Here is a 15,500-nt window from a genome sequence, read left to right on the forward strand (position 1 = left end):
GATTCATGGGGTCACAAAGAGCTGGACACGACTGAGCGACTGAACGGAACCGAGAACAATGAATAAATTCCCCTATGGAGACATGGTAAGGAAGGGAGCCAACACATCTGCATAGCAGCACTTCGATATTTAGGTATCAGGGTAGGAAAGAGCAAAAGGAGCTGAGAAGGAGCAGATAGTTAGGCAGGAGGAAATTCTGGCATCACGCAAACAAGCATACACGAAAGGGACTAGCTAACTGTGTCCTGTGCCATAGAGAGATGACCAATGGAACTGACAACCTCTAAAGCTCCTATCTATCTAAAGTTTCTTTTTTTCCAAAGGACAAACAATATCTCTACTTCAGGAGATCATTTAAGCACTCAAACTAAAATTGATTACCATCCAGCCCCTATTAAAACTCAGTTAGCACAACTGGTATTTGAGAGAAGAAATCTATGGACCAAGTTAACTATCATTGCTTTATATTGGTTTTTAGTTCTAGTCTATTAAATGTGAAACCACCAAATGTCTTACTTGAACTGCATTTGGTTAGTTCTTTGCTAAAATGACACTATAAAAGTTGTGGACATTTATCACGATGTCTTTGGCTTTCACAGAGGGTTAGCATATAAACATATGCTGAGAATATTTCTATGTCTTCTAATGGCATAAAGACTATCACAGGATTCCTATTTTTTTTTTTTAGTATTCCAATTACATACAACTCATGATAAATTTCTCTGTAGTATACTGTAAAAACAACTTCTGTGTATTTTTCTGATATACACGTTTCCTTTATCTCATAATAAAAATTATGAGATTCAATCCATTATCCTTTTTACTTTGCCTCTAAGCAACTGGAATATATATTTATGCTCAATCCCAGTATATTTTCAAAGCCTAAATTTCTGAATCTTTTCTCTATAATATATGCATTCATATTCAGTATGGTTTTATCAACCTATGTACATGTGTGTGTTTGTCACAAATTGCTTCCAATTTTTTGAAGGAGAAAGAGTATAAACAAATACAAATAAAAAGAATGTCCTTCTTTCTTCATTTAATCTCATCCTTCACAGTTTTGCTCAAATACTACCAAGTCCATGAAAATATCTTTCACTCTTCAAGGACAGATTGATTCCCTCTTCTACCTATTAATAACACATTTGGATGACAGTGTGATATTAGTATCATAATATATAATATTTTATTATATTATATATATATCAAAAATATAAGGTCATATTTAGAGTTTGTTTCTTTCAGGCTTCAGAGTCAAACAAATTTTAAAAATGCAAAAAATAATGACAAAACATTGAGTCACTTAAATGAATATATTTTTCTTTTTAAATCATGATCATTACCTACACTTTAGCATATCTGCTAAACTTCTCAGATTCAAATAAGAATCTCATCACGGTATCATGTTGATCCATCTGATATTCTATGTTTTCTTTCTTTGTTGTTCTGAGTTTTTATATATCAAGTGACCATGTACATACAAATCAATTAATAAATATACGTTATTATAAAATATGAAGTAGAATATCAATATTCTTTATTGATTGCCTATTTCCTCCCTCGAATAGATTGAAAACCCTTTAAAGACAAGGATTGTACTATTCTTATACTTCTTAGAAGATATACAGTGCTAGAAACAAGTGTTATATATTTGATGACCAACAACTCCAAATTTATATTTATTTCTTTCATTTGTCTCATAATACTTGAAGCATTATTATTGCATAGACATTATACTTATAAGAATTAACAGGTCTCACAACAATAGAATAAATATCAACTTAGGTGTTCATTAAAATTTATATTCAGTAATGTTAATAAAAGTTTGTTTTAATTGACTTAGTCTTACATGACATTATAAAGTTAGCTAAATATACTTCTTCAAATATAGCTGGTAAATGAACTAGCACTTAATTATTTTTTCCATAGATGGGTAGTAGAGACATTAGATTACTAAGCAAAATATTTAATTAGACCCTTTACTAAGAGGTTGCCAAATGTCCAGAATTATCAGTAGCTCTGAAATATTTAAGAGAATTTTTTCTAAAATAAATCACGTGTTTGAATTATGAATGCATAATTGCCTCTAAAATATCCATATCAAAATAAAACTATCTTATTATATTTCCATCAAATAAAAATCTTATATTTGTCTAAGATCTCCACAGAGATAATTTTTAAATTATTTTTCTCTAAAAAACAATAAATTTATTCTAAATTTAGAGAGGGGGCTGAAACACATTTTTAACACTAAATTAGTTAATGTATGCTTCCATTTTTAAGATTTGAAAATATATTTGGATGGTTTCTATTTTCAAAAATTATTGCATATCTCCTCTTTATACAGAAGAATTTCTTTCATATTCTCTTTCGATGCTTGTCCATAAGTACATATACTTATCCTATGTAAAATAAAAAATTATTTAATACTACTTTCCTCTCTTAAGACCACTTAACCAAAGCATTTCTCACTGTTTCCAACATTATAATTTTTATTCTGATTTTTTAACCATATACTATTGATAGAACACTAAAAGTAACTATTAATAATTATTTTAAAAACATTTTAAAGAGCAATTTATATAATATGTATTAGGTAACAGAGGACAAAGAGTTAAAATGAGGACAAAGAACGTATATAACTAAAGTCTAAATTTTTACTAAAAGAATGTGACACTGAATAAGATGCTGTTGTGGAGAACTTTAAGAGAACCTGAGGAAGTAGGTTAGCAGGCAGAATCCTCTATACACTAGGCTTTTTTTCTTCAACCTTATTATAGTTTTCTTATCACCACCAATATAGCATTTTCAATGCAATGATAGAGATAGTCTGCATTACCATTTCAAAGAAAACGAGGACAGGGTCTTGGTTGGGAAACAATGCTATCATTGGAGGTATTTTTTTTCCTTCTATGCTAATTCTACTTTGCAACAAACTAAATATCTTTTTTAATATAAAATACTTTAAACTGCGAACTTGGCTGCTAGATATCTGTATGAAATTTTTGACTGAAACATTACCACATTTTACTTTTTGCTAAAACAAACTTGTAATAGTTTTCCTTTGGGCTGGCAAATTCAAAGCAAAACTAATTACATTACCTGTTTCAGGCAACTTGATATTTTTTGTCAATCACCTGAGATCAAGTCTCATAATTAGCCAATGTATACATTGGACCCCAAAATTCATTTCCATAACACCAAAACTTGAAATCAAAACACAGCTCAAGATATATTCTGACATGTGATCAAATTTTATTTTCTACTTAAAGTCCCAAACTCTCCCAAGAGCCAACTAAATAGCAATACTTTTGGATCCCACACCCAAGAAAACTTGGCTTACCTTGTTATTGTTAGACAAAGTATTAACAACAGCTAAAACCCTACAGTCCGTACTGTTGCAGCCCCCCTGGTAGATCAGCTGTTGATCTGGTTGTGGTATAACACACATGCGAAGTATGCTGAAGCAAATGTTTTGATAATATACTCTTCATGAATTAATTCACTTAAATACTTTTTCTAAGGCCCAACATATATTTTAGGAAGTGACCAGAAAATATCAGTTCTAGAGCTAAGGTTCCAAAACGCCCCTAAAAATGTTTCACTAACAAAGTTTAGTACTTTATCATGTTGAGAGGAGATCTATAAAGGGCAGATAAACATTAGGGTATGATGTCTCTTAGAGGAACAAAGGAGCCCACTAAATTTTAAATCCTAAATGTAGCAGAGTCAGAACAAATATTTAACACTGGAAAAATTATCCATTATCAACCGAACACTGCCTGCCATTATACAGATCAAGTTCTTCATTTTTTAACTGGTGAATCTTTTGTCCTGAAATCCAATCATTTAGAATACGAATTTAAAGAGGATACAAACAAAGATCAAAGTCACGTCATAATCAGTTCCAAATGAATTTTTAAAAATGGGCGAAACTTGTACTAGCATAACAGCACAAGTTATTCTATGAGATCTGTATGTGAATATAACCACTCATAGGCAACATAATGTATGGCCAGAAGATTTTTTAAAATAAAATCACTGTATATAACTATGCAGATGTTCAAGTCCTTGAAAACACTATTACCATAATTTGGCATCTAATTTTGAATTTTCAATTGGAAAACTAGTCACTGCATCGATTTTCAATTTAAGAAATTCAGAAAAATATGAGAATAATAAACATTAAAGACAATTTAGCTATAAACAGTGCCATAATTAAAGTTACATGCATTAAAGATAGTGAAGATTCTCACATTCAAATCTTGTCTAAGAAACCAATGACAACACTATGATATTTAAGATTAATTTGAGAAGATTATTAGTAACAACTCTTTATATATCTTCTAACATGGAGAGTTTTCATTGGCGTGAGGTCATTCACCCCTATGTAGTGAAATTATAATAACATCTGAAGCAATGCATGATTACACATGATGGGTACTTGAACTGATGTGTATTTGAACAATGCTACAGAAATATTTTATACCTACATTGCTGGAGTGTATCTATTATATTACCCACCATACTCCAAATTCAAAACAGCACACTAGAAATAGATCAAGTCTCACTTTGCTTTGCTAACACATCCCCTTCCCCAAAACACACAACCTTGATTGACAAAAATTATTCCTTTTTATATTTTGAGATTGGCATAAACATAGGATTATGATTACATACAAGAGATTAGAATAATAATAATTAACACTGATGAGAAATATAAACTGATTCCCAATGTGGCTAAAATAAATGATATTAACAATTATTGTGAAGGAGAATATAATTCAAACTTGTCTTTCAAAATGTTTCAGAGCAAAGAATGAGTATAGTATCTCTTTGTGCCCAAATAACAGAAATTATAACTTCTAAGTGCATAGTAAGAGATAGGACTTTGATCAATTAAGATTTAAAAAACGACTTCTTGTAATAATTGTACTCTTAGCAAGTATCTTTAAAACACCACAAATAGAGGAGTTTTATTAAGTGATACAGATTTTTTTACTCCTTAATTGTGATAATACTATAAAAAAATAAACATATAAGTAGAACAGCAAGTTTATACTGATTTCAGGGTACTTGATAATTTATTTTAAATAATAACACTGCTGTATAATTTTCTTCAAGAAACAAAAGATCTACAGTTTGATTTTGTTTCACATGCATATTGACACTTTGTGAAATCAATGAATGTTTTGCAAATCAAATAGTTCAACAACTGACATCTAAACAAAATATTTCTAATTGCATGTGATAAGCTAAAAACAAACAAACCTACACAGCAAAGGCAATCATTTTCCAAAGCTAGTCCATACACATATTCTTGAAGAGAATATAAACTAGTTTCTACGTTCCTGGCAAACCTCAGCCAATTTTATAGCATTGTAAAAAAGAAATGCAGAAGAGAGAAAAATCTGCCCAGAGACTTAATTCTTCTTAAGAAAGGCCCTGCCATTGCTACTTTTCACATTTCTATACAGCCAAGCTAAGAAGAGCATTCCTCAACAATGTGAATAATTTCATTACCTTTTATCATTAAATATCAAAACTAACCCTAGCTGTCTTTTGTCAAGTAATATATGGACATTTATAGAATTAATTGAAAATATAAAAAAATTTTGCTTCAAAATCAGCAAACATAGAACAATGACTGAAAGGAAGCAAGGCAAAACAAAACAAGTCAAAACAAAATTATCATATCTTCATGGAATGATGCTGAAAAAAAAAACCAAGAAACTTCTTACCGAGTACCCCAAGTCGATAGTTGACTGTGATGACGATCACATTGCCATAACTTGCCAAGACACTCCCATCATATAAATTTCCAGTCCCTTCCATATATGAGCCACCATGGATGTATACCATCACTGGTTTGGGACCACCACTGTCCCGAATATCTGAAAAACAAACAATTGGCAACTGTTCTTATCCTCTACATGCATAATGAAGCAGAGAATAGATTTTCCAATTTAGAAACAAGAGGGCATGATTTTAAAATAATTCTTTAAATTGTTGTCTTCGTTAAAGTGTTTCTTAAGCAACTTGTATTAAGATCTATTGCTGAAAAAAGCAATAAATATTTGTTGTTTTCTTTCTAAAATTTTGTTAAATATTATAAAACTGAATTACAAAATTTGGAATAATTGAGAGTAGGTGTGAATTTCAGTGCTATTTTTAATTGATTTTTGATGTGACAGTAGAATTAAAGAAATAATAGAATGATAATGATTCTTAAAACTTCTTTTAACAATTGTTTAGACTTCCTATGGAATTTATGAGCCAAAAACTAAGGACAATGCTATAGCTGCTATTATGAATAAAACACTCTTTTCCCCATCTTAATTATTGTAAAGATTCATATTGAATGCATCATAATTACATTGAATAACTTATCCTCCAATTTGAGAACATAATTATAACATTATTTTACTGAATTTGAAAGAAATATCATTTAACTATTCAAGTACTATCAGATGAATTGTAGGCAATAGGGTGCAAAAATCTATATTTTTATCTTTGTTGCATTTAGGGGACTTTCATTCAAATGATACTTTTCAGTTCCATTCAGGTCATCTGTTCATTCAAATTATCCTTATCCTTTGAAAGAAGAAAACCGACTGACACTTTGGCTCTATGATTTTGTCATGTAGACATTAGAGAAAATACAGCTAAGTTCAAGTGAACAATTCTAAAGTTTAGAGTGAAGTTGAAGTGATTTCTATAGTTCTAAATTTTAATCAAATGTATTTGCTTTTCTAAGATATTTACCATGATTATGTAGCTTTCAACAGGGTCTAGAAATAATATATAAGGGAAACACTGGATAATTTTAAATGATAAAAAAGTACTAATTTCTGGAGACAAAAAATGCTAAATTGTATATTGGTTAACATTGGAAGTGAAGTCACTCAACCTGTCTGATCAATGGACTGTAGCCCCCCAAGCTCCTTTGTCCATACTATTTTTCGGGCAAGAATACTAGAGTGGGTTGCCATTTTCTTCTCCAGGGGCTCTTCTTGACCCAGGGATTAAACTCAGGTCTCCTGCATTGTAGGCAGACTTTACCATCTGAGCAACCAGGGACCCCATATTGGTTAACAAGGTTTTAACTGTTATATAAATTGAAATATTATATGTGTACATATATCTGTATGATTATGAATATGTACATACTTGAAACACTATTATATAATAGCCTATGATCTCTTCTATCCACAATTGAAACCAAATTACACCGTGTGTAATCTTTCTTTTTTAATGTTAATAGTAATAAAGTGTCATTTAATATGGCTTTTTTCTTTGCTTTTGACATATTTTATCAAACAAATCCCCTACATCATAACAATTGAGGTTTCAGCTTTCAAAATAGACTAATATGATACGAACTCATTGAAAAAACTAGTGATAATTTAGAGGCTGCTTTACATTGTTTTTTAAAAAGGTGACAAGTAGAAATGTGTTGATTTTTTGACTGTAATAATAATTTTTTTCAATGTAAATCATTTTAAAATCAGGAATTGTAGCTCAACTTGTTTGTCCAGATTTTCAAGTTGGAGAAATAGCTAATTGCAGAATTTAGAGACATTTTTAAATGTCTAGTTTAAATTTGACTTAATATCTAATATCACTATGAGTTTATCATACTCTCTCCTTCTCCGCACAAATGTGTACTTGAGAAGTGTCTTATTTTTAAGTGGTGAGAGGAGGATACTCTGACATAAAGACCATCTACTAGACACACCCTACATTTAGTGAGAAAACCTAAATGTATTTTCTCCTTAAATCCGTGAGAGGGAAAATTATATTCATTCATTTGTAAGACTTGGGGAACTCATAGAGATGTTAGGCTTATAGAAAGAAACAATTCTGAAATTGTCAAACTCTGCTCCTTAAATGCCTGTTCACTGCACACAGTTTTAGCTTATTTTTCTAGTATGGCTGGCACTGAAGAAGCAATAATAAATTATTAAATCAAAATCATTAACTGACTATTCACAGCAGACACTGTACTTTGCTAATTGTATGCTTGGAGGTAGCACAGAGGGAGGCTGTTTCAGAATTCTTCTTTAATTAAAATTACATAGAATTACAAAGCACCAACTGTGAACAGTAATGAAATCTTGGTAGAACCATTCTGTTCACCTGGAGAACAATACAGGCACACATTGAGAAGACCTGCCACATCATATACACCTAATATAGCAGAATGGAGTAGACAGTGCCAGAATACACTGAAAATATGACAGTAGACTCTAGGAGGGATTCTAAGCGGCATCTCTCTAGTTTTCTTTGAAAATTAGACTTGAAAGGATTACTGATTGATTGGGCTGATTCTAATTTCCAATTTGTCTTTCCAAACTTCTCAATGATTTCAACTTTGCTTAAGTACTTGAATGTGTCCAGCAGTTCTTTTCCAGAAAGTTCTATAACATTCTAATGCTGTGTTCTAAACAATATTTATTTTTGCTTGAAATAACCCTGAAGTTACTGCTAGATAGTATATTAATCACCAACATAGGCAACATTCTTGTACATAAAAACTCAGTACTGCTAATAAAATTTGGGAAATGCCATATTTATACTATAGAACAATTGCTAGCTTTTGATAGTGCTTTATCAGAGTGGTTCACCTTTAGTGGTTCATTAAAAACTTTACTTTTGATAGCATTTTATCATAGGGTTCATCTTAGATTTTACTTTTCTTCATAGTCTACAGGTCTTTTCTGATGTAAATATAAATAGTAAATTGTTCAACTATAATAAAGATAACAACAAAACAATAAAGGTAGATAGCGTAATATAAATATAAATTTTGATTTTATAAAGAACTAGACTCTATAAATGAAATTGATATACCAGATAACCTACTATTGAATACTATCAACTAACGCCATCATTTTAATAATAAAATTTGGAATAGCCATGTGGTCTTTAGTGCAAATATATTAGGTGTAATAATTTATAATGAATTTATTAGAGCCATATTGTCCCTCTACTTTGTCTCATATGTTCCCTTTGAAATTAAGTGCATTTCACCTAAGATATCTGACTTTGCCTGAATAGCTGCTACTGACCTCACTAAACTCAACAGAATACTCTCAGAGACTAAAACACTAGCTCAGGTTTAGTAAAACTACAAATATTCCTAAAGTATGCTTATATTTTCTGTTATTTACAATGTCTTAAAGTTTTGCTAATCATCTAGGTCTTTAAACTAAGTGGGAAGAAATACTATACACTGCTGATTATTTTTATTCTAAAATTTTTACAGTAAAAAATTTCTTTTTCAAGTTATAAACTAACAAACTGGAAACTGAATAGGTATTTTGATTTCAAATTTTAGTAACTATTTTATCTTTCTGATAAATAAAAAATTTAGCTAGTGCCAATAGCTCTGCTGCTGCTGCTGCTTCTGCTGCTAAGTCACTTCAGTTGTGTCCAACTCTGCGCGACCCCATAGACGGCAGCCCACCAGGCTCCCCTGGGATTCTCCAGCCAAGAACACTGGAGTGGGTGGCCATTTCCTTCTCCAGTGCATGAAAGTGAAAAGGGAAAGTGAAGTCGCTCAGTCGTGTCCGACTCTTCGCGACCCCATGGACTGCAGCCCATCAGGCTTCTCCCTCCATGGGATTTTCCAGGCAAGAGTACTGGAGTGGGGTGCCACCGCCTTCTCCAGCCAATAGCTCTAGAGCAGTCAACTGGGATTTATTTTTGCCTGACAACCAATATTTGAAGTCATAATTCCCTTTAACAGTCCTGGTGAATAATTACTAGTCACATAACTCCTTGAACATGTTTACTGGTTTCTTTTTTCTTAAAGGACTCATGAAGTTTTTAATTTCCCATAATTTACAATTTGGGGGCCTCTAACAAATTTAAAATTGGAGGGTATTGCCTAAATCAAATCTTTCCCTGATACATTTAAAGACATTTCAAGAAATTTTTTGCCCTCTACTCATTTGATGAACTTCAGTTATTATTCAAAGGTTTTTATCCTGGAGGGTATTTGAATTTATCCTTATCGTCTAAACAATTACCCAAACAACACAGAGGAATAAGAACCTGGATTGATTTCTTGGACTCTACACTTATGAGTATTTAAAAATATTTACTGATTTGGTAACTCTTAGGATGACTGGCTTAATACTCAACCTAAATACTACCTGCCAATTTAAGTTGGGGTTTAGGATATTATTAATGGTTATTTGAAATGTTAAGTATGCTTCAAATTATGTCTATGAGATATATTTACATTTACAGAGCTTAGTTCACTGTGGTTGCTCAGAGGTATCACTTGTAAACACGTAAATATCTTACTTGATGCTCTTTTACCAAAAGCAAAAAAAAAGCAGCACATAAAATCAGCCATCAAAATATTTTTTTAAATGGGATATGATGTAAACAAACATTGTGAGTATTCTGGGAAAATTTGGAGTTTACAAAGTTACACACCAAGCAATCTGATAACAAATGTCTAAGATCTAAGCATTTTCAGAGGATTTAACAAGTCTCCAGGTCCCCAAGTGTAAGCTGTTTTCATAGAGCACTAGGAACAACAACCCCATGTCCTCACAGTGAATAAATGTCTTTGATGTTTTAATTTAGATTTCCACCAGGGTTAAAAAAAATCAAAAAATTTTTTTGATATTATAAATTTATTTTTAGCTATTTAGCATTCACAATGCTAAATTTAGCATTCAATCCTGGGCAGCTATAAAGACTTATTTCAAGTATTAATGACTGTGTTGTATTTAACCTCAACCCACTGGTAGTATTCATGGCAAATGAATATTTAATCAAATGTCATAAATTTCATTTAATCAAAATAATTCTTAAATGTTATAAAAATATTAACATCTAATAAAGTTTTTAAATATTTAATAATTTGGTTCTATAATTTTCTATTCTGAAGTAGTTTATTAAATATATATACTTTATGAAACAATTTCAATTGTTTAGTAAGAACACATTCATAGTTGTTCCTCATGGAACTAGCACTTCTGCTGGCCTGTGTGTGGATTATCTTGTTTTGGAAAATCTTTCTTACCACATTATTGTTTTTATGAGATTTCATTTCCAAGGTTCTGGGAATTATTTTTAAACCTAAGATTATATTAGTCATCTCTATAAGAATCATAACTAGGGTGGCATTAAAAAAGAAAGAAAACTAATTGGAGGCAAATGAACTGAAAGTCTCACTGGGCCTCTCTAGACACTCCATTTAATACCAGGTAAAGGTACATAATGGAATGAGAAATCTCAAATCAACCTAGTGAGTACTTACATGTACAGAGTATATCAGAATTGTAAGTCATAAGAAAGTTGGAAAGAGAAAAGAATTTTTATATTAGTACAGTATCAAGACATTATTACTTATAGTTAGCAACGATCTGAAATTCAGAATATTTTACTTGCCCATCTTCAAATTATGTGCCTTTGATATTAAAAGATATTCATTTAATCTTCTCATGGTTCTTAAGTGGTTAAATAAGGTTTACTACAATTATCTAAATAGGTGTATGCCTTTCACATCCATATGATTGTATTATTGATGTAATATTTAAGCACACAAACAGAAAACAGTATTTTTTTAACCTAAACTATATTGCTCAAGAAACACTTTATATCAGCTTTTAGCTTGTCTTTCACTTTATTAGGTGTGGTTTTTTTTAAACAAATATAAAATGTCAAAATGAAACATTTTGTATTGGGTAAAATATTTACATAGATTAGAAAACATGCAAAATGCATACAAAGAGACTACAGGGAAGAGATTGTTAGTTCAAAGAATGTGGACAAGTTTCAGTCAAAATGTGGAATGAAACATATCAAAAGTCAGTTCAAGAAAACAACAACAAAAAATGCCCCTCTTTTCAAAACGTTGTAATGGTTGGCATCAAAATCAAAATTTAACATTCATTTTTTTAAAAATTAAAAATGTATATTCATATGTAACAACAAGCAAGAAGACAAAACACATCAAAAACGGGAATTAAAAACAACTCTTCAAAAAAAGACAAGAAGCAAAAAAATAGAAAAGGGTGGAAAAAATGATTGAGGCCCTTGTCATGCAAATAGGTTGGTGGAGAAAAATACCTTCATCTTCAGCACCGTCATTATCACCTAAATCATCTGTCTGTTTCTTTGTAAGGGGACCTAGGATTGAGAACGGAGAAATGGAGGGAAAAAAAAAAAGACATTTCAAGAATAAACAAGACTGAGGGGAAAAAATAAGTGCAAATACTAAAATTCTCAAGGATTATTTCCAAAAAGCGTGGGGGAGTGATTACATCAAAGTTGGTTATCTATTTTGCTTGAGAAAAAAAAAAATTCCCTTTCCCCAAAATATCTCACAGATTTGGCTTGTGAATATATCCAGCATAAAAAATACATATGGTTTGAAAGTCACATCATAAGCAAAGGAAATGATTTTTTTAATACCAACTGCATACAAAAAAAGTAAACAGTTTTATTAGCTGAAAGAACTTAATTTATTCAGTGTCTTTTCTAATTTGAATTGGTGACAACAATAAAGAAAGTAGGCCAAACTCATTCATTAATTTGGGACAATAACATTAGGGAAAACAGAGATATAAAAATTTTTAGGGTTTTTTCTTTTCTTTATTTTTTTCTTCTGTTTTATTGTAAAAGCATTAACACTTAGGTTTTACGCATTTTTATGTCACACATTTTTCAAAACTGATTTTTTTTAAATTACTTGTCATTACACAAATATTTCCCCATGTGTTTTGATTAAAAAGTAGCCATGGATTTAAAACCTTTGCAACTTGCACAAATGTATGAATAAATCATCTCATCACTTGTTAGAGCAAAGGTACCACTGTAGACGTCAGTGTTGATAATTAAGGTAGTTACAGAGTCAGGGCTTATATTTCATAATCAATTTAGAAATATAACGAATTATGCCCTAGTGCAATTTCATGCCCAGTGTAGTTATTTATAAGGGGTCATGTTTTAGGATAGTAATTGTATTAAAATACTGTGAATGTTTAATAAATGTTTTATTATTCTTAACAATATCAATTTGCTAAGAATAAAGTAGGGGAAGTCAAAGGCCATATGAAAGTAATTTTAAGCATCACATAATTGACATATTCAGCACACAAAAATGCATGTGAAGCCCTGCATTTCTTTTTGTTTCCACAAACATTTAATTTGTATGGCATTTCATAATCCTCATGCAAGAAGCAATCATTACAAACACATAACACTCAAGTTAAAAGACAGCCAACCACATAACCATAAGCAAGAGAATTTTGTCATGCATAAAATAACAGTTATAGAAAAAGGAAGGAAAAATGAGGACTGAACGCCATATGTCGATTTTAATAATATAAATAGTAAAGAAGCAGGCATTAATTCTAAGCACACTTGATAGGAAGGGACTGTTAAACATTTTGAAATTTCTAAGTCTTTTCAGCAATTACTATGTATTGTTTATAATTCAAAACTACATTTAATATCACAGCCTTCAGAGAATAAAAAATACCATCCCAGAAAACATAAGGGAAAAAATGAGACGTATGTGAGTATCATCAGCTCAGAAGGACAGCCTTGAAAAATAGTAATAACTGGCAAAGATCAAAGACTGGACATAGAGAAATTGATGATGTAACAGAAGGGACCCATTGATTACTCAGTTGTAAGGTGATGGTTTCAAGGCCATTCCCAATACAGAGGAGCTCTACACAGTAAATTAAATGGTAAATTTCATAGTCCTGCAAGTAATCATTCCATTGAGAAGAAAAACTAGATGAAAGCAACAGTTTACAAGTAGCACTCCTTTGCAAGTTCACAGAAATCAAAATTTCTTGAAATAACCCTGTTTAAATGAAGAAATTGTCCTCAGTATTATATGATGTTCATGCAACAATGTTGCTGCATTTCTGAAAAATAGAAAAACATTAATTTTGATTTTAAAATTACTGTATCAGAACTGTATTTGAAATATTGAATATCTTACATCATGTAAAATATTAGACTTAGAAAAATGTTTAACTTTTCTGTAATTACCTAAAGGAATAAATCAATAAACCTCAACAAATATATTTTCTTGCATTTCTAGTTTCAAGGACATTATATAAAAGTTATGGTTTTATTTACTAGTTAACAACACAGATTAAAGTACAGGATAGTTTCTTACTGATGCCAAAACACATCTGTTTTCCAATTTTAGCTATATTACTTAATTTGCTTAAGTCTTGGCTATATTAGGAAACCCTTAATGTGAGCTCAAGTTTTTCTTTGCTAAAGTGTTATTTCAATAATTTTCGGAGACAAACGTAAACCCTATCACAATTACATTAAGTGTGTGGCTATATATCTCTCTTGGAAGATATCTTTCTTTCTCCTCTTAGGGTGCCCAAGGCAATTTACACGATTCCTTTGGGAAATCATTCAGGTTCTACAGCCAAGAGTCAGTGGTTTTACATACTTTGCTGCTAAGTCACTTCAGTCGTGTCCGACTCTGTGCAACCCCATAATGGCAGCCCACCAGGCTCCCCCGCCCCTGGGATCCTCCAGGCAAGAACACTGGAGAGGGTTGCCATTTCCTTCTCCAATGTATGAAAGTGAAAAGTGAAAGTGAAGTCGCTCAGTCGTGTCCGACCCTCAGCGACCCCATGGACCCCTTCCAGGCTCCTCCGTCCATGGGATTTTCCAGGCAAGAGTACTGGAGTGGGGTGCCATTGCCTTCTCCTTTACATACTTTACACACATACAAAATTGTTAGCTCCTGGTCTACATGAGATAAGATAGCAAAAAAACTAAAATTTATTAACACAATATCTCCCAGTTGTCTGCATGGCGAACATAGTTCTCAGTTGCTATCTTGCCTCTGGGTCTATATTAGTAGATAAACCAGGAAAACGATACTATGTCTGTGGGAGAACTTTTCCACACAGAGAATGGCTAAACCAGCTTTTTGCTACATTATTTATAATCACTTGTCATATTCAGAAAGTTGCAATGATCTTAACTGATGTGAGATAATGATTACATACATACACTACATGGAACATCTTTTACTGTGGCAATTCTGAAGGGTTAGAAACATACAGGTACTGCTTCAGCATCATGAACAGATGAGGGCATCATTATTCAAAGGAAGGGTTAAGCCACTTTCTCAACTAAAGAATTCCATTTTTTGAATACTATTTGAGGAAAAAGAAAGTGAACTCAGTTGTGTCTGACTCTTTGCGATCCCATGGACTGTAGCCTACCAGGTTCCTCTGTCCATGGAATTTTCCAGGCAAGAGTACTGGAGTCGGTTGCCATTTCCTTCTCCAGGGTAACTTCCTGACCCAGGGATCAAACCCGGGTCTCCTGCATTGCAAGCAGATGCTTTACCATCAGAGCCACCAGGGAAACCCTTGTGAATACTATTTAGTAGGTTTTGTTTAAAATCTTGTTGGATGATATTAAATTGTTCCCACATTATGGGTTTCAGTAGCATTTCAGATTTTAGTGGGTCAAGTACA

General features: G+C 31.8%; 1 protein-coding gene across 1 annotated transcript in view; it reads right to left on the minus strand.

Annotated features, from left to right (window-relative positions):
• The window catches only part of NLGN1 (neuroligin 1), a 783,716-nt gene that overhangs the window by 521,842 nt on the left and 246,374 nt on the right, over window positions 1-15,500 (minus strand). The window contains exon 3 of the mRNA XM_005675300.3: window positions 5,745-5,897. Coding sequence (XP_005675357.1) covers window positions 5,745-5,897 — 153 coding nt within the window. The remainder of the gene's footprint in view (window positions 1-5,744; window positions 5,898-15,500) is intronic.

Source organism: Capra hircus, chromosome 1 (assembly GCF_001704415.2).
Source record: "Capra hircus breed San Clemente chromosome 1, ASM170441v1, whole genome shotgun sequence".
Classification (NCBI taxonomy): Eukaryota; Metazoa; Chordata; class Mammalia; order Artiodactyla; family Bovidae; genus Capra; species Capra hircus.